The sequence below is a fragment of the Larus michahellis genome, chromosome 2 (assembly GCF_964199755.1).
Source record: "Larus michahellis chromosome 2, bLarMic1.1, whole genome shotgun sequence".
Taxonomy (NCBI): Eukaryota; Metazoa; Chordata; class Aves; order Charadriiformes; family Laridae; genus Larus; species Larus michahellis.
In genome coordinates, this window is record NC_133897.1 from 129,688,450 (window position 1) to 129,709,034 (window position 20,585).

General features: G+C 37.6%; 1 protein-coding gene across 25 annotated transcripts in view; it reads right to left on the minus strand.

The window, feature by feature from the left end:
* ASPH (aspartate beta-hydroxylase) overlaps positions 1-20,585 on the minus strand; it is a 120,792-nt gene that overhangs the window by 19,880 nt on the left and 80,327 nt on the right. For all 25 annotated transcript variants that reach the window (XM_074577099.1, XM_074577101.1, XM_074577100.1 and 22 more), the window contains 7 exons: positions 19,791-19,879; positions 17,601-17,687; positions 15,914-16,064; positions 14,714-14,850; positions 9,050-9,148; positions 8,288-8,377; positions 3,445-3,582 (listed from right to left, as the gene is read on the minus strand). In XM_074577099.1, the coding sequence (XP_074433200.1) occupies positions 3,445-3,582; positions 8,288-8,377; positions 9,050-9,148; positions 14,714-14,850; positions 15,914-16,064; positions 17,601-17,687; positions 19,791-19,879 (791 nt within the window). The remainder of the gene's footprint in view (positions 1-3,444; positions 3,583-8,287; positions 8,378-9,049; positions 9,149-14,713; positions 14,851-15,913; positions 16,065-17,600; positions 17,688-19,790; positions 19,880-20,585) is intronic.

The window sequence follows — 20,585 nt, forward strand, 5'->3', positions numbered from 1 at the left end:
AGAAGTTCCTCCTCATGTTTAGATGGAACTTCCTATGCTCAAGTTTGTGCCTGCTACCCCTTGTCTTGTCACTGTGCAGCACTGAAAAAAGACTGGCCCCATCCTCCTGACACCCACCCTTTAAGTATTTATAAGCATTGATAAGATCCCCCCTCAGTCGTCTTTTTTACAGACTGAAAAAGACCCAAATCCCTCAGTCTTTCTTCATAAGAGAGATGTTCTAGTCCCCCAGTCATCTTGGTAGCCCTTTGCTGTACCCTCTCCAGAAGTTGCCTGTCCTTCTTGAATCAGGGAGCCCAGAACTGGACACAGTGCTCCAAAGGTCATCAACTATGTATTAGTTTCAGACTGATGAAAAGTCTCTAGTATCCAATGGCATTGTACCTCTCAATATTTTTTTTAAACAGGCACCAGAAAGAAAAAAAATGCCATACTGGGGTTCTACAAAAGGTACCAGAAAATGACGCAATGACTTAGTAAGACTGTCCATGGAAAGCTATTTGTCCCAACGGAGGAGGACAGGTTTTCAAAGATAAAAGTAAGGTTTGCTTTCAGCAGAGTTCAAACAAGAAAGAAAGAATTTCTTGAATCTCCGGACCCAAAGGCCTGAAATATTGTAGATCAGAAACATTAATAGAACATTTCTAGCTAAGTCACTTGACACACTCTTCCTAATTTAATGGCTTAAATCACCCCTTCCAATTTTTTCAAGGAAACCGCAAAAAACTTAAGCATTAACGGGCAGCAGCTAAAGAGATGCAAAGATCCACTTCCTTTTGGCACAGTAGCACTAACCATGATTTACCACCATAATACATGTCCTGTTAAGTGCTATTGAGATATTCTCAGTCTTTTTTTTTTTTTTTTAAAGAAACTAAAAGGCAAGCAGGCAATAGTGAAGTAAAAAAAGTATGAGATTGTCTTGATCTCACCCATCAGGCAGTTAAACATGAGGCCTAAATTAGTTGTCTAGGCTTCTTTTTTTTAGTAAAGCAGTAGGAAAGTTAATACCAGAAAGACACATGCCATCCTTAGATAGTTATTTAATGTAGTGAAAATTAATCATCCTCTGGAAATACCTCTTTTTTGACCTGTCAACTAGGACAATATGCCTCGTGTCTGTATAGCTACAGTTAGGTGAGCTGAACGCCCCTTAGAAGGAATTTACTAAACAGGGAACACCAAAAAAGACAAATTTTTTCTTCAGGTTTTCTGTGGAAAAAGCAAGGCACTGTCAAAATCCACACCTCCATCTCCAGTCCCAAGAAACCAAATGACACTTTACAACGAAACCAAGCCAGGTCTGTGCTATCAGATGCTACTGACCACAGCTGTGCTGGTTAGTGGAATGAACTCAAAAAAGCTGCTGGTCTGGCTTTAGCACTGTCTTGGTTAGCCACAAATAAACCCTCAGTTATTGAAAACAGCTTGTTCACATTTAACAACAAGTGGTGAACCAGGGAGGGAGGGTCAGGGCCTCCAGTGCATTGCCCTTCATACAGCATTTTCCATGTCAAATTCTACCATTGAGATTTGGTAGCATTTCCCACGCATCCTGCACAGATGTAAGAGGAACGTAACGAGATGAAGCAGTAAGGAATGACTACTGATTGTTTTTTTTGCTCTAAAACATGTAGAGTAGTTGGAATATTTCAGAAATTAATAGAACCCATAGATTCAATGATTTTTTTTGACACTTTCTGGAGAACACTACTTCAAATTTTGCTTGCAGTGTCATATGTTATTAGAATAAAGCCTGCTTTCTTTCAAAATTTCAAGTACTTTCTTGAGTTATGAAGGAAAGGCAACAATACAAATATTTTTCTTTATGCATTTAACTTGTGTTTTAGGTTTATACTTTCAATTGCAAACGTTATCCTGAAAAACGAAAATCTTACCACCCCCAAATTATCATACCTATGTAAGTAAATGAGCAGCCAAAATTTGGTCCAGATTCAATGACATATTGCTAATAAACCAGCTAAAACAATATACCACAAAACGACTGGATTGAAGAGGCATGAGTGGATTTCAGAGAGGCAGTTGTGCTGTGGAAGTCAAGGGTGAACTTCTACCCTTGTCGGTCTTATGAATGGCTCTTCTAGGAGCCACGCAGGATGCTGATCCAAACCAAGACCTCTATATGTCGTCTGGTCTACCTGGAAAAATCCCTTTCAAGGTGGAGTACTGCTCATTTTATAACAGGAAACTGAATTATTTCTGAATTAATTCAAAGCTGACTTGTCTCCTCACACCAAGGGTGAAGGGACCATTACCTTCTGTGACTCAGGAATTTGAATTGTTTACGTGCAAGAGACTGCAAAACATCACTGCAGTTAGCTTTAAACCACCAATAAAATAATACATATTCTTTCTTTTTTGTTTGGCAAAAGTATGATAACAAGTTTTCCGCCTCTCCATCTCTTTTATGGCAGGGAGTATCTATTCCTATGCGTTCCTCAAGAATGAGTTCAATACACACACATTTGAAATCTTCCCAAATGCTAGTCCATAAAGCTAATTGCTTTTATGGTGTGACTGAGATTACACTGAGAATCACACTTTAATCTCAATTTCCTAGTATTATTTATGCTGCCATCAAAAGCATAACAAGGAGTAATCTTCCTTTTTAAATTTCTTTTTTTTTTTCTAAATAAAATCATGCTTCATAGTAGGTATTTTAACATGTTATGTACCTAAGTATAATGAAACAAGTGCTCTGAAGGTTTATGTCTATTGCAAATAAACATTTATGGTTTTAAATTATTTGTGCAGAATAATTTTGCTAAACCACATACCAATAATTAAAACACACAGGAAATAAAAGGTTCTTCCCCCCTTTTTTATTTTCCCCCTAGGAATTACAATTAAAATTATTAAAATTAAAATAATAAAAATGACGCAATTTTGGAAACACAAACTATTATTATGAATAATAACCAGACTACTTGCCTTGCATTAAATAAAAAAAGAACTTTAAAGAAGTTAAATTTTATGTTTTTATCTTTTGTTAAATCCATCACTGGGAATCTACTCTTGTTTCTCCTACGCAATTAAAAGCTTCCAAAGAAATCACCATGTATTACACAAGGGATAAAGACACAGCCTTTCCTGACTAATTAAAAATTCACAATGGGTGTCCTAAACATTACCAAAGTTTGCTGTCCTTTTAGCACTTGAGACATTATGGTTGTCTACCATGCAAACTTTGTATTTATTAATCATTTCAGCCATCCTGTCGCCATTCTCAATTTTGAAAATGCCTGAGCTCATTTTATAGTATCTTAGTTAAATCTTGTGCTCAGTCCGAGATTGGTGTCTGGTACTCACAGGCAGTGATTCAGGCCTTGTAGACTGGCATTTTCTCTGCTTAAATCCTTAGATTACAGTTGTTATTAAAAAAATAAAAATAAAATCCAAGTATATAGAAACAAACTGCCTTACCTTCACCAGTTCCGTATAACCAGTTTCCCTTGCTGTCCACCAAGGCTGAGCTTTCAGTCCCTTAACATTGTAGAGAGACCGCTGCCAAACTGATGCAAAGTGACCTCTCTGATATCCAAGTTCGTACCACCTGTATGCCTAAAATATTGCAGTTGTTAACAATAAAATTCATATCAGCTGAGCTCCCACTTTAAAAAGGTAACATGCCTTTTTGATAAGGTAACAGACTGTCTCTTTGGATGCCAGGTTTATTCTTCTAATGTAAGGTAGTAACAGAAGGAAAAAAAGAAAAGGAAAAAAGGAAGAAAACCACCCACAAAACAAACCAACCTCAAAAAACCCTAACTAACCATTCCAAAATAGATCAGTTGGCCAAGGCTGTCTAATCAACATTAGCAAAATAGGATAATCTTCTCACAACTATTCGCACCAAATACGGCCAGTAATCTAGGCGCTGGAGATCCAACTGTTTGTCACCTTGGTCAACCTTGTTTTCTCTATGCTTCAATTCTCTATTGAGAATTATGAATGAATTATGAATTAAAGATGACTGCCTTCTGCTGCCAATGGAGATGCTGTGACGATGAAAACAGTACTGACTTTGTGGATCTAAATTGTTACTTAATTACCTAATGCATATATGCACTTGAGTTTCTTCAAATATTTGTTCCCACACCAGAACTGACCACATGGTAGAAACCTACTGAGGTTAATACTACACCTTTGCTTGTCTTACTCTCCCTTTCCGCAATTTGCTTTACCCTGCACAGCAGCAAAACAAGGTCTGGCAAAAGACGACAATGAGATGCTCATAAAGAAGGATTCAGCATGAGTAGCACTGTGATGAACCATACACAGAGAAGGCAACGTATAGCTGCCTCCTTCCTGTCCAGCATTGCTGCTATAGCTGCAATATTTTAGACAACATGGAAGAAAAAAGGATATGACAGGACAGCTAAGTAGGGAGATACGAGGTAAGAAGTCCAGAGCAGAGGGACTGAAGCTGGCAGCAATCCCTGCCTTGAACAGAAAACGGTCCAAAAACCTCTTTACTTGGAGTCATGCACAGAGTCCTTCTCCAGCTACACAGCTTGAAATTTGCTCCCTACCAAGCCTGCAACCTGTCCAGTTCACCGCCGCCTAAGCGTCACTCATCTAAACTTGGACCGTGTTTTCACGTTCCTTCACCCAACCCGATATTTATTCTTGTCTCACTCTACATAAAACCACCAAGTTCTCAAAAAAACAAACCCTCCACTTCTCTTTCTATCAGGAGTATGGAAAATCTGGTGTGCTGGTTTTGCCTGGGGTAGAGTTAATTTTCTTCATAGTAGCTAGTACGGGGCTATATTTTGGATTTGTGCTGGAAACAGTGTTGATAAAACTGGGATGTTTTCGTTATTGCTGAGCAGTGCTTACACAGAGTCAAGGCCTTTTCTGCTTCTCATACCACCCCACCAAGCAAGCAGGCTGGGGGCGCACCAAAAGTTGGGAGGAGACCCAGCCGGGACAGCTGACACCAACTGACCGAAGGGATATTCCATACCGTATGATGTCATGCTCAGCAATAAAAACTGGGGGAAGAAGGAGGAAGAGGGGGACATTTGGAGTTACGGTGGTTGTCTTCCCAAGTTACCATTAGGTGTGATGGAGCCCTGCTTTCCTGGGGATGGCTGAACACCTGCCTGATGATGGGAAGCAGTGAATGAATTCCTTGGTTTTTTTTGCTTTGCTTGTGCGTGTGGGCTTTTGCTCTACCTATTAAACTCTTTATCTCAACCCATGAGTTTCCTCACTTTTACCCTTCTGATTCTCTCCCCCATCCCACAGCGGTGAGAGGAGAGTGAGTGAGCGGCTGTGTGGTGCTTAGTTGCAGGCTGGGTTAAACCATTACATCTGGAAAAGATGAACACTGTCCCCAGTAGCAATCCGGTACAGTAGTTTCCCTGCATGCCTAACTATTTTAATTGTTACTTGTTTTTCAAAGAGAGTCATTTCTCCTGTTCTAACTCATGAACATATGACAGCTGTCCATTAATCTGCCCACATTTGACATGAAGGCTAAACCAAAAGACTTACTGAGACAGACCCACAGTAGTAACCCAGTAACCCTTAAGCTACAGAATAATCATTTTATGTATGGGGTCTAATGGAAAGCGAAACATACAATCAAATAAACACATCTCTAGGAGACCAGTTTATGTCAGCTTATTATTTACGTTTACCTTGAAGCCAGTAAACTAGAAGGAAAACCAAGACTTTTTTGGATACAAATCAGCCATGAGAACAGTGTGTGACTTACTAAGACTTACTTGGTCTTAGCAGTCAGTCAGTCAAGAAAACAAAAATTGGAAATTCCACATGTAATGGATTATTTCTAAAAATTTTCAGGTGTCATCTTACAGATCTTTTATTTCAGATATAGGGTAAGAAATGGCTTTGGATGGTTTTGTCTTCAAATTTTTACATAAGTCTCTATATTGTAACTATAGGATATTTTTTGAGAGTCTGTAAATTTTCTTCAAGCTTTTAAAAAAAATGTGGTTCTCTGATCTCCGTAACTCTCTTGATGTAGGAAAGGTCGTAATACAATGTTGCCTTACAATATTTGTCTGAACTACAGAAAAACAGTGTGGATGAGCAGAATAACAGCAGAGCACATATAAGCTTTTATCTTTTTTCCATAAAGAAGTTTTGTAAAATTGAGTATGGGTCCGAAAAAAAAAATAATTATGTCTTCCCTTTGGGTAATATACAGTATGTCTATAAATTTTGATGTTATCTTGGTTAAGTCTCTGAAATGGAAGCATTATGATTTATAACGTATGTTCCCCAAGATGTAAATTGTAAGGGCAGTAGGATATCAATAGATTGTTCATGCTGACTGCCTGCATTCATTTGCAATGTCTGGAGTTAGCCCAAATGATAAGGAGGATGAATTACTTGTTTCAGCCACTGACTGACGAGTATGAATGTTGCTGCTCTTTAAGATACATCAGCTATAATCACGACGTATAATACTGTTAATCCTTATCTGTTAGAAGAATTGTGCTATGATGCTGCCTTTGGTAGCGTGGAGTAGGGTTAGGTTGCCTCACTCATCCTTTCCAGTCCTGCATTTCCATAAGAAACCTTTCTTTTTGCATGCAGATCTTGGCAGCGGAAAGACTAAATAATGACCACTGAACTATTCATGACAGCTGCAACAGCAAAACTTCTTTTCCAGGAAAGTAAGTGTTTGAGATGCACTCAGTGTATACGTTCTAGGTGAATGGCACTTTGTTCTATAATACCTTCCACAGTTCTAATTTATCTTTTTTTAAGTCAGTTTGGCATTTTATCAAATTATAGTTGGAAAGGGCATACTCAACACTGTTTCCCTAACACTTACCGAGACCACATTCATAATTCCTAATTGAGCTCTAATAGATGAATATCTACCTTCAACAAACCTTCAGTGATAGCAATTTCACACGTTCTTTAAATATTGATCTGTTTCCTTGATTAAATCTTGAAGTTCAGCAAGCCTAGGAAGGTCAGTGAGAAAAATTTAGCTTAACAGTGGACTTTCCACTGATAAATTTAAAAGTCTCCTCTATGCCAAGTTCATTTGTCATCGATTAAAACTTCTTCTACAGAAGATTTGACCATTAACTCCGTAAACATTAACACACAATTAACCTGGGGATTGCGATGATGTATGTCGATTACATCAATGTGGTATCTTCAGTCAAACATCTTAATGGGATACCCTAGGCTCAAACATTCAACCCAGAATATCCCATAGAAGCATATAGGGATTTTCTTTTTGGTTTTCTGTTGAGAGGGCAGAGTCAGACAGAGAGACACCACATGCACAAGCAGACGCCGTGTATGTATGTTCATATTGGAGAACTGCCTACCGACTGGGCCAAGATACTCAAGAGGTCAGCATTCTTTACAGTATTTTAGGTATCAATATTTCAGACCTATTAGTAGACAACCATTTAAAATATCAGTTCCACTGTGGGTTTTTTTTATTCTTATTCTTTACACATTTCCCATCCAGGAACCTGAGTAGGGTTTTTTGGTTTGTTTTTTGTTTGTTTTTAAATTTATGTCCATTACTAACAACAGTCTTCAACAAAAGCCCTTTGCTCCCCTACCATGGCAACAGTATGAATTTACAAATTTAAATTTGTCTTCTACATTAAATTTGGTTTTAAATTAAGAAATTGAAAACTCTCATGGCTTTCAGTTGCACATGCTTGCTTTTCTTGGGCACGCAACAGATTTGTTGCGCAAATCTCTGCTTTTCTGAGCTGTTTGCTGCTTTAATTACTGAACAAATACCATAACTCAGCCCACACATTCAGTCCTCTCATGGTCTTCTTTTATCACATACTCATTGGTGCGGAAGGTCATTTTGGGAAAGAAGGGAGGTTTACAGAACACTGCTATATCGGAGCTATGAGGGAACTTCTATACAGTGATATACAAGTAAATGTTCTTTTTTTAAACTCTAGTTAAAATCTTTGTTTTAAGTGGTAGGAGCATAAAACAGACTCTAGAAACACTTTCATTGAATTTTTGAAAGATGTTTGGTTCCTTTGTTCAAACTGCCCCGTGCAAGCTTCAAAAGGTTAGGTTAGTTCTAAGGCAAGGGATGCTAAGAGATTGTATTGTCACATCAATGGCAGATTTTTTGCTGTTGCTCATCTCTACCTCTACACGCATGTGCTGGGATGTTATTGCAATAGGACTACCCATGTTTTCAACATCGAGCCTGTGCTAAAAAGGTTTTCTGGATTCTGCAGTCCATCAGAGATTTAGGCTTTAAAGCAAGAACACGTTAAATGCGTACCTCTTTGTCTCCCATTCTCTGCAAGGCATCACCCAGATGAAAATAAAAGCGTCCATCATCTGTGCCAGGGTCACCAGACTCTAGTCCTTCCTAAAAAAAAAAAAAAAAGTATAAGAGAAATTTCAATAGGACTTCTAACTTCTAAAAGAGTTCATTTGATTGCTGTAAATAGGCTGCCAATTCTATGCAAGAGACTGAGTACGAAATTGGCTATAAAATATAACCACCATGGTAACCCAGAAATTAGGTTGAATGAATACACCCCTTCAGTAAAAAGACATTTCTCGTGTTATCAGTTTCCAAATGCCATGGCCTCTCTCCTCAGTCCTTCCAAGGCAGAGGTGTATTCAGGGATAGACACTTGCCCTTGACGTACAGACACACAAACACTTTAAGCAAGCTGGATTAAGGTTTTATTTTGAGATGTTTCTTCACAAACACTCAAAAGCATATGCAAGCCCTCTCTGCATTTTTCAAGAACCTTGAGTTTGCAGCTTACTGACAAACACAAAACAATTTGAGACTCACAGCTATGTACTTAGGTTAACCACTAATAAAACAAATACTTGAAGTTTAACACTTGATGAGTTTCGATGTACAAACTTGTTCCAGCTCATCGGCAATATATATAGCAATATCACTGCAACACACAGCTGAAACTGTGATTTGTGATTAGTATGCTTCTACCTTGACATGTTTTATACATTCCAATTTTATTTTTTACAGGTAAAATATTTACTGTAGGTGAGAAAAGAAAAATACCTTTAGATAGGGTATGCTTTCTGCTATCTTGTTTTCTGCCTTCAGGATGAAGCCATAATGTACTTTGGCAAAGCCATCATTTGGAGCCAGGCTTAGAACCTGTTTGAGAGCAAATGAATTAAACACGCATGTATGGATCTACACAAATTAACAAACCTGTGCACATATTACTATTTAGTGATTCAATGACATTTTCTTCTATTGATGACTCTCAGATAAACTCTTGGCTTGGCTGTACTTTCTTTTCCCTGACACTTTTGTGCTTCTCCAGAAAAAACCTATTACAAGCCAAACTTTAAAGTCTCAGAAGTAAAATTATTCTAATTGGAATCTCTGAATTGCCTTATTTTTTGTTGTCTGTCTTTCTCCACCCTCTCTCTTGAGTTACAGCATGCTACATTAGAGAATTATCACCATTCATTAACACTGAAGCTACATATCCCAGGTTTGACTAATCTGAAGAAAAGCAACCGCTTTGGAACAAATCTACAGCACATTCATGGGAAGTGAGGTGTAGAAATACACCTGAAATAGTTTGAAGTTAGATAGGTTTATACTGGTGGCAAACTAGTCTTGGCAAGAGAAAATAGACTACACTGTGAAGCACAGTGCGTACAATTGAGAACGATGCTGTAAAATAATGCCTGCATCACATAAGGGGACTGCGCAGACCCCAGGAACGCAAAGGGCGTACTCAGCACTACTGTGAACCCGAGCACTCTCCGGAAGAGCTCACACTTGCTTGGCCAAGAGAAAGCTATCAGACGGTAACGCAAGGCCTAATGCAGAAGCGATTCAATGTGCTTTCACACTACAAGATGACGGATAGATTTTTCTTGTATAGTTGTGTGCTTCACTCCTTGACCAAGACCAAGACCTAGTGTGCTGAGTGAAACTAAAAGATTTTATATCCTAAGCTAGATTCAGATAATGTCTGAGTTATAACCTGACCGTAATTTTGTAGAAAAGGAAAAGCCATCGGCAAATATCCAGAGATGGATATTTCATGGGGACTGTGAAAGATTTGTGAGTACAGGGACGGCTGTAGGAAAGGACCAGCGTACGGGGGAATGTTTCAGGGAACAGGGATGTGAAGCTGGCTGGCCTGAGTTCTGAAACATACACCCCCAACATTACTAAGATAATTTAAGTGCATTTGGTCTGCCTCAGCCAAGGAGTAAATTAAAGATGTCTTGAACTACTTTCCAGCTCCATGTTTCTATGATGTATATATTCAATATCATTTACAGCCCTGTGTGATGTCAATTACATGGACAAGTTAATCTGTTGTTACATCTCTTCTCTCCTTAGAGAGTGGACAGTCTTATCAGGACAGATCCTCAGTCTATGAGAATCATCACAAGAGTCTGGCAGCCATTGGAATTAGAGAGGCTGATACCTGCTAATTGTCTAGCACAGCTCCTAAACACAAAACAATGGACAGATGAGCAATTTCTCTTGCCTAAATCCATTTTTGAAGCTACTAAATTTATGCCATGGGTAAAATGTCTCCATGCATTATAGCCATTTCCCTCTGCCTTTTCCAGTCAGTGTCTAACCTAATTTTCCCCATCAAAATAATTACAAGAAAACCATAACAAGTCCTCTGGGCCAATTGCTCTGCTTTTCCAAACCCTATTACATACAAACTACACCCGAGCTAAACCAAAATCACCACAACGTGGGTATAAAATGTTATGAGTTAAAAATAGTAGCATTTCACTTATTTTTGCCGAAAAGAGCTACCATGAAGGAACAATCAATTTGAGAATCTATCTGAAGTCCACAATATGACACTTTATTAGCAAAAAGTGAACTTGTCAATTCATAGGATCTCTAGTACAAGAATACGCTACCACCTTACGCATCTTACACCTTTTGACTACAGCGCTCTGTGTATAATCATTTTGATCCAAGAACCTATACCTGCAGGGTAAAATAAAATGACTGACAGAAATATTTATTAGCCATATAATTTCGTTACAGTTCCTTTAACTATAGGATAAAGCTATCTGATTAATTAAGACAGAATAGAATTTTCTGTATTACAGTTCATTTAAACTATGCCGAGTTGCATTAAGGCATGATCTACATTCAGGGCCCCTAAAGAGAAGTGAAGAGATACAATCAGCAGAAATTACAGTGGAAGTATTTAATGTAAATTGTATTACTCTGTTGCTGTTGCTGCATGCAATATTAATTATGTTTAGAAATAAGTTTTACTAAACTGCTCATAGCCCATTAAATATTAATCATGAATATAGAAATTAACCTCTGGGGCTATCAATGTCTAATTAGCCAGGGCAGAGTACTGTGTTAATGTGGATATTCTGCTTTCGGTACCTAAGATAGCTCAATCAGAGCTGGCTTGTGCGTGCCTATATAACATTGCACTGAGCCATACAGACATGCCTCAGCATGGCAGGCAGAAAAAGTGCTATTAGCAGAGTAACGGGTCTTATAGAGTTCTCTTCCGCTGTATTTTATCATAATCTGTAGATCTTTGTAAACAAAAATAGCTCAAAATTCTACAAGGACTACTTTTAACATTATGTTTTCTTTGAAAATAAAAATAGCTCTGAATTCTACTAGGACTACTTTAATGTTGCGTTTCCATGTCGCTAAGCGTAACGTTCAAAAGAAAATACTTTAATATAAGGTAAAACTGAAATCCTCTCCAATTGGACACCATTTTCCATTTGTGCTTCAGCACAGTGTGATAAACGCATAACAGAAAAGCGTATTTTGTATCAGTTAAACTATACCATGCTACAGCTGTATGTACAAAACTCTCTTGATATGAAGTTCAATGTTTACACACATCATTTCTGTAGCTAAAAGAAGGAACATATCATATTTAAGACTTTTGTATATAACACTTCAACAGCTGCTAAGACATAATAAATCTGGGGAAAATAATTTTAGAACAATTTTGATTGGATCCCAATTTTTAAGTCTGGTTATACAAAAACGACAAGAATTGAACAGAAAATAAGTAAACTGGCTATTAAACGTAAAGCAGTAAGTTTTCATTCACTAGGATTCCTTGGGCATCTATTCAGTTCCTTGGAGATGATGCCAGCTACAGTTAGTCTGGTCTGAAATGGTATATACTGTGATACTGTGGTAGGGGAACGTGCCTGTGAAGGGTCCAGCTTCTTACATGTGCTCAGCCCATGCTTACTTAACACACACTGGTAACACTGAGTTAAGATCGAAATGTTATAGCAGGAAGGCAAGGGAGGACATCGGTGCTTTTTGCCAAAGAATCTGGCAGATTCCCAGGAAATGGGACATTTGGAGCCTAGGTTCTCCTGCACAGAAGGGTGTTCAACTACTTGGGAACTTGCCTGAGGAGCAAAAAGAAATACCATATACACAAGAAGTTAGACAACTACAAAGAAAAGAATGGCACCAGAGGGGAATCTGCAAAAAGCTGAGCCTTTAATCAAACAAGGGGTACGTCCTCTTGAGGATGCGTCCTGAGCTCTGCTCTCTCTTCCTAGATGTCCATGCCTTCTGCATTAAATAACACTTGAATAAGTGAATAAGGATGTATGAACATCCTTACAGTGGGAAGCAGAACCCAGGATTTGCAAATATCGGAGGCATCTACTGTGCAGTTCGCAGTTCATGATCTTGTCTGTACTCTCTTGTCTTTTTCTATCAAATGACTAATTTGTCCCACATTAGTGAGATGAAGGATTTAATCACACTACAGAAGTTTCCCAGGTCTTTCAAATATCATGGGAAGAGGAAGATGTCTCCTGGAGGCCCTCAGAACCACTCTTCACAGTCCGTCCCACTCTTTATTGACTTTGCACAGAGCCTGAGCACCTATGGTAGAAGCTCCAAACCATATGCCAATCACTTTCTAAATATGCATTGCAACAGCTGAGGGAAGCACTCAAGAGCAGAGCATATGGCCCCCTACGCAATCTGCCCAAAATCGCTTAAGAAGCCTTCAGTATAATGAAGAATTAAAGCAGGTACACATGAGCTTCTCCCTGTTTCTTTGGCTATGTTTCCTTTCTTAAAATTCTTCATGTAAATTTAACCTGAATTACATCAAAGAAAAAAAAAATACATTACTGTGTTGGAATTCAGCCTGAGGAAGGGCCAGAATATGGACAAACCCCATGTTTTTTAAAAAGAATAAATTCAACTCCTTTTAAAAGGTATTTATTTGTTGTTCTTTTACAAGTACAGAACATGACTATGATCTATTCCATTTCAGTGGTTAGTGAACCGCAAAACAGAGTAATTACACTGGGTAAAGTCTATGGAAGCATGGAAAACAATATATTAAAAGTAGACCAGTTCTCGTTTTGCATATCTGTTCTTAACCAGAGCAGTATTCATGTCTTCTGAAGTATATCAAACTCAGTATCAAAGTAATTATATAGCAAATTCATTACCTTCTTTCCTTTGTAAAAACTCCTGTGATTAGTGATATTAAGAAATTGTAGCATCTATATTGTTTGCAGAAAAATACTGAAAAATTGCGAAGGAAAATCTTGCCCAAAAGGAGTACATTTTTGGTTTTTTATGTTCCTTGCAGCTTAAGAAGCAAGTTAATATATTCTATCTTTAAAAGCTGATGTTTCCAATCCTCTGAGAAATTTTGACAGCAGGCCAAAAATTATTGAACAGAAATGTTTTATGGAGGGACCTACAACGTAGCCAAAGTAGCAAAGCAAACATTACTCTGGCAACATCTGAGACTACCAGAGGAGCTTGAGGAAAAAAAAATATTAAAAAAAGAAAAAAAAAGGTTTCAGCTTCTGCTTCCAACCACGTGGCTGAACATTCTCCTTCTCTTTGAGAAACCACCCGAGATAAGAATCCCCTCAGACTCCCAGATGTGGGGGCTGAGAAACTGGGCCTTTATTCTCAGGAGGTGGTACTAGTCATGCTGACTTGTCCTCAGTCTACACAACCAGCCCATTACCGTACTACGCCTGTACTAAGCAAGCACTGCAATAAGTGTGCCAACATCAACAAGACCATCACGGATCCAGTGCTGACAGTTTGTGCTCTACCAGTGACAACAAGCTCCGCATCTGTCAGAGTTTCCAGACGATAATGGGGTTTCTAGATCACAGAAGCAAAGTGTCTCTTCCTGGCAGTGAGCTTCCCCCAGCTTGATAACCATATAAGATAGCAATATAAATGCAATAAACTGACCACACTACCAGCATCATGAAAGAAAAACAGAATTTAGCCCGCTTACGAAAATCATGAAAACGCAAGCTACTTTCTCAGAGACAGCGTACCTGTAAAGAAACAGGCTTACTTCTGCTTTCCATGTCTTGCAGATGAGATACATTTTTTATACCATGCATTACATCTATCTGCCCTGTCAGTATATTCCAAAACTGTCTACCAGAAGGTATAAGAAATCAATTATTATCAAGCATATGAAAAAAAAATCTGCATTTCTTTGTCTATGAGAAAAAACATTTAGCATGACAGCATCTGGAAATCTGAATAAAAATTAAAAGATAATTAAGAACTGCACTATAAAAAAACCCATATCTGTATTAACCCTTCAAAACCAGACCTGCAAAATGTTTAAAAACTAAAAAAGTTAAAAGCAGGCAATCTTTAGAACGAACAGATGAATGCAAGTAATTTTTTCCCTTGGCTGGAATGGAAGCTCACCTCTTCATATACTTTCTTGGCATTGCTGTTATCTCCTATCAAGAGGTAACCAACACCAAGGTCATTCTTGAAGGAAGTGTCACCGGGGAACAGCTGAACTAATTTCTGTAGAGTAACCAGGGAACCTCTCATGCGACCTAATTTGATGGAACAAGACTTAATTGCAACTACAGATATGAGTAACAGTAGTAAGACGTTTACACAACATCTAAGAAAACACAAATCAGAGCCAGGCGTTCCACTTTCACTAATGATCAAGAAGCAGAACTTGAAAAAACTTGTGCAGATGGGAGCATATTCAGCTGCTTCGTTGTCACTGGGGGTGTACCCGTAACAAGGAATATTTCAGGAAACCACTGCAAACGCGTATCACCCAGTGTTATGGTAGCCTCTAGTGGAGAACTGTTGACAGTGTAGCAGTAACAACATTATTAAAGCTTTGGTTGCTCTTTCATGCACGGATGTCAAAGTGCTCGACAAAACTAGGCAAACATATCAAAATAAACTTAATCTTGATTGTTTAAGTAATTAAGTATGTTTCTAGTGTTAAGCAATAGTTCCACTATATTTCCACTACAAAATTAATCATGCTTTACGTGCTTAAAATTAAGTACGTTCCTTGACTTCCTGGATGAGGTCTTGCAGAGGAAAACAGCAAGATCAAAACAAATTGATATTAAAAACCAACCCATGGGAACAGAACTTTTTTTTCCATCAAAGTCGACTGTGACTCATATTCTAATCAGCACTTCTTGTACATCACAGAATTGAGATCTAAACTTTCGGCTGTTACCCCTGAGTTCAATTCCATTCTTCTCTATGTTTACTGAAAGTTTATTCTGGTTATGTTTACTTTGTGTATGCCATTAATTTCCTCATGATTTCCCTCAGCTTCAGTAGAAAAAGATGAACATTTTCTTCTTTCTCTGTCAATAAAGATTTTTTGACTGCTTCCCATCAGAGCTTCTAGTAGCACCTAGTGCACTGTTGTCTACAGACACTATTATCATACAAACAATTATATACACTGGTACCCCAGAAAAATTTTAAAGAATTTGAAAATATTGTTCATAAGCATTAGAGAGATTAGGAATACTACTGAAAAGTCAATTGAATTGGTGCTTTTAAATCCTTAGTGATCTTTTGAAAGTCTTGCTCACACAACTTCCAAAATGTTTTTACACCATCCTCAAATCTTACCAAGAAACTGCTGCCTGTCTGCTTCTCGTTTCAAACTCAGTTTTATCAGATCTGAAGGGACATTTGGCAGACTAACCACCTCATCATATGTGTTGATGGCTTTTTGCAGCATCTCATTACTTCTCATTTTCTCAGCTAAGTCATCTTCAGACTAGAAAGAATCACAAAACCATTATTAGAACACATAACAATCCATTACTCTTAAAAATAACTTTGTCTTCTTCAAAGGCAAACTATGCAATTGTTAGACTACGGGAAAAATTTTAGAATTATCTTTAACCTATATAATTCTGTCATAACATTGGAAAACTTATTTGGTTGTGCTTTATGGTAAGGTAGATTAGAATTACTGTTAATTCTCGTTTCCTGCAAACTATTTGAAAGCATAAGTATGAGAAAATTTGCGCCTAAAACATACATTAACACAGATTTTTGGTTAACATTTGTAGAACTCATAATTTCTGCTTTTCAAAAATAAATGAAACAATCTGTTTTAATAATGTGGAAGAAGTGTAAATTGTTGCCTATGGGCTATTTGTGTACTAAGTCTCGCACTGGCAGCAATACACAGATCAAAACACACCAACAAACTTTTCTTTCGTATACCCTGACACAAATTTATTTACGTTCTTTCTTAGAAAACTAATTAGGAATTGGCTTCACTCTTGCATATGTTGATAGAACAAATACGCTACAACTCTTTCAGAACTTAAATTTGTTCATTAAATTCAGAAGCAGACCAAAGGATATATGAGATCTCTGCTGCGAATTTATAGCTTTAGTGAAGCCAATTGAAGCTACTACCTATTTCACTTGTGGTATGGCATTTTCGTAATTTGTCTCCATAGCTGTAATAGCGTTACTTTGAATTGTTTATACAAATGCATGCATTTTCATGTGTTTAATGCATTCTTCCCAAATACATCTCTTTTTATTCGCTTACGTTCGTTCTTAAGTCAATTAGCAGAGCAAGGTTTGCTCATCTTGATTAACAGGAGTTCAAGCAGTCTTTTATTACATCTAGTGCAGTGGTATTATCCTACTATTTATGAAAATACAAGGATTTTCTCTCCTAAGATATCCCAACACAGTTCAAAAGTATTATGAATGCAGAGCTTATTTTCCAATACTTTCTCTTTTTTTGGGTGAGAACACCTGAAACAGAACTCACTCCAGAAGGAAAGGCTAATTAAGCCTGCTCGCATACAAATATGGGTTCTTTATCCTTTAACATTCTCTCTATAAAAACTCCAAATCCCCTTCCCTATTCCCACTAAGCAAAAAGCAGCATTTAGCCAAGACTTGACTGCTGCGTTGATTTACCAGCTGCAGCAAACAGCATGTAACAACTAAGTTCTGCCTTTTGTTCCTGCACGAGGACATTAGTTGGGATTTATCTCTTACCATTCATCTGATAGTTTTTGTGACGTCTACAGCATGTACCTTATTTTTGTGTTATTTACAACACTTCCACCAGAATAAAGTAGAACAGAAGCTCCCAAAGTAACTGGGGAAGGATAGAGGACCGAAACATACAACATGACAGACCACATAATTCTTTTTTTATTTGGGAAACATCCGTAAAATTACAAATGAAGTCTGACTGGGCTCTAGAACTCTATTGATAAAAAAGGTTTCTTTTATCTTTTTTAACTTATATGTTGTTTGTTTGTTTTTTTTTAAGTACCTGTGCTTTCCCATATCTCGCTCGAGGACTCTGTGGATATTGATTCACTAATGCTTCAAAGGCCCTCAGAGCTTCTTCAACTTTTCCCTGGAAGGTAGAGACATTTATAAGCAATTCTATCTAACAAAAATGCTGAAAGATGCATGCCCTAACAACATATTAGTTTGCCCAATTAAAAACCAAAAACAAAACCAAAAAAACCACAGACTGAATCAACAGTTTTCACTCTTATTTTTGTTGGGATTGCCTGCTTATTTAAGAGAAATTCATTGTCATTATATATGAAGCAATATTAGCCACTTTCTATGGTTAAAATAAATGAATGTTTTTATTTTACTCACTTTCCTTTTGTTGACTGGAAAAACTGCTGAGATGACAATAAACCTGCCTATATCAAAATGTAAAGATTCTATTGCTAATAACAAAATCCAAACTCAATGCAACAGAGAATAGAAAGCAAGTTCTATAAATATCTAGAAATTTCCTCTCTGCATACACCTCATGACCAGCAATATCATACCTATGGTTCTTCTAGGGGAAATACTAGACTCGGCCACAGTGTATGGCTGTTTCCTCCAAATGTTTTGAAGAACTGTCCCTCAGGACACCTCACGTGTGCTCTGTGTCTCTTCCCTGTCCCATACAAAGTCTAAATGTAACCATGGTATTCTCACGATTGATGCTGACTAGCAAGTAGGGCCAGAAGTTGAGAAGAAGCAGCTGCACTGTTAAACAGGAGCTGAGCACCGCTCAGCAAAATTTGGCATCAGATCCTGCTGCCACTTCCAACTCTTGCAGCTTCATAAATATGAGGGATTATTATACACAACTGCATTGCTATCTTAAAATATCACATATGTTACTAAATTCATCCTGCTTCCTACAAGACAGGCATGATGGTCTGCAACTCACCGAGAGACACAGGCAGGAAAAGAAAGTCAGCCAACCGACCCTATAGACTCATAAAAAGTTTCTGTTACGCCTTTCTCTGATCAACCAATTGTTTAAGTAACAAGAAGCATGAAAATGTTTTTTATTTTTGTATTGTAACACATAAACAGGGCTCCTAGTGAAGAGCAGCAGCAGAGGCAGCCTGAGGTTAGTGCTGCCTACGTAGCAGCCCTTCAGCCCCATCATAGACCTACAGGAACTCTGGGGCTGCATGGATGGTGATGTAAAGCTAAATCTGTACAGTCATTCTTCTGAAAATCAAGAATAATCCCACACCTACAGTGACTAAAATGCTTTTTATTGGTACTGTACTGAAAATAGTATATCTCATTGCTCAGTCATCTCAAATTCAGGGTAGAACAAAGACCTGCAGTTCTCCATGTGCTAGGACTGCCTGCGAGGCATACCAGAGCTTTCACAAGATTTGCATCCAAAAGACTTAAGGTCTTTCATTTTTAAGAGTCACATAGTCTTGCTTCATTATTTAATCTCACATCTGGAAAAAGGATACCTCTGCAAAGGTCTTGTTTTCTGAAACATTCAAATAAAAGCATAAAATTGGAAGTTGTCAGAGGAGATGACTGAAGAGTTTCTGTTTATTGTTGGGGTTTTTTTTGTTTGCTTTTCATATCAAGTTATTAAATTCAAAACTACCAGAACTGATTGATGGGTGTTAAGGTCTTGCTGTCACTGGTGAGAAGCAGGAACATCTGCTTCATGCTGTACGCAGCTGTATGAGAGCAAACACTCACGGGACGCACACAGAATTCCAGCAGGAACAACACCTACTACAAAGATTTGCACCTAATGCTCGCAAAGTGTATGAACATTTACTGAGAGATCCATATTAACATGCTTATATTATCTAAGTTCTCTGATAATAGTTGACTTCAGTACTCAAATAGACAGCAGTGATAGGACAGATCTAACCCTGTTCCATGTGATTAATTTAAGCAGCTTTTTGACAATAGGAATTCAACAGTCAAGCTAAATATTTTCAAGGTTAACGGTGAGCAAACACGCATAAATAGATATACACCCAGGACTTTAAAAAAAAACAAGATAAACTATCCAACAGAAAGTAAATTTGAAGGACAAACATGCCCTGAATATTTAATTTTTAAAAGTTAATTTCACAGAAAGTAATCTAAAAGTAATTTTCCCTTTTTCTAAGTTAATTTTTATCATATTAATTTTTGTCCACTATTTACAGTCCTGCAGGAAACGTTCAAAACTTACTTTTTTACGTAATTTTTCTGCAGCATCCAGTTCAGCTTTAATGGTCTTATCAAACTTGTTTAAGAGCTTTGGCTTTTTCTTCTTTTTAGCTGGAAGAGATTTAAAAACACACAGTTCATGACTTCTTTTGTACGTCACAGCAATTGTTTGGAGTAACCTTTAACTAGACACTGTGACTGTGCTGGTAAAGTGTACGATTTTCAAATAAGGCGGTTTCAAAATACACTGAAAAGAAATTGATTTCTTAGTTATTACGATCACAAAATCCTGTATGAAAACGCGATCTTTGGTCATTCAAAATTTGCAGTCAAGTTTTTGACAAAGATTTTTCACCTCATATAGTCAAGGATTTTTTTCCAAATGGTTCAAATTGACATGGAAGAACAGAAAGAACTGTTACTTTTCCCACATTTACATGGTATTATGAAAAATATCGTTACCAGGACATGTTAATAGTTTCTGAAGTTGTGCCTACACATGTCTACTTCTTTGCCTAAAACAACTAAAAGAGTTGACAGTAAGCATAGTTACTTATGGTTGGAGGGACTGAAAAAAGTCACGTAGTCCAACTTCCTGCTGAAAATGGGTTTAACATTGAAATATCGGATCAAGACCTCTTTAAGTGATCAAGTTTTCACAGCTCAGCAAGTTATCACACAGCAGCAGAGCAGCAGTGGGTTGTAACAAACCAGTCTTGAAGTAAACCCTGTAAAGTAAATTGCGTTTGAAGCAAATTGAAGCAAATTGTATCAATTTAAACTGCTATATTTTCTTCATAGCCTTTCACTCTTAAAC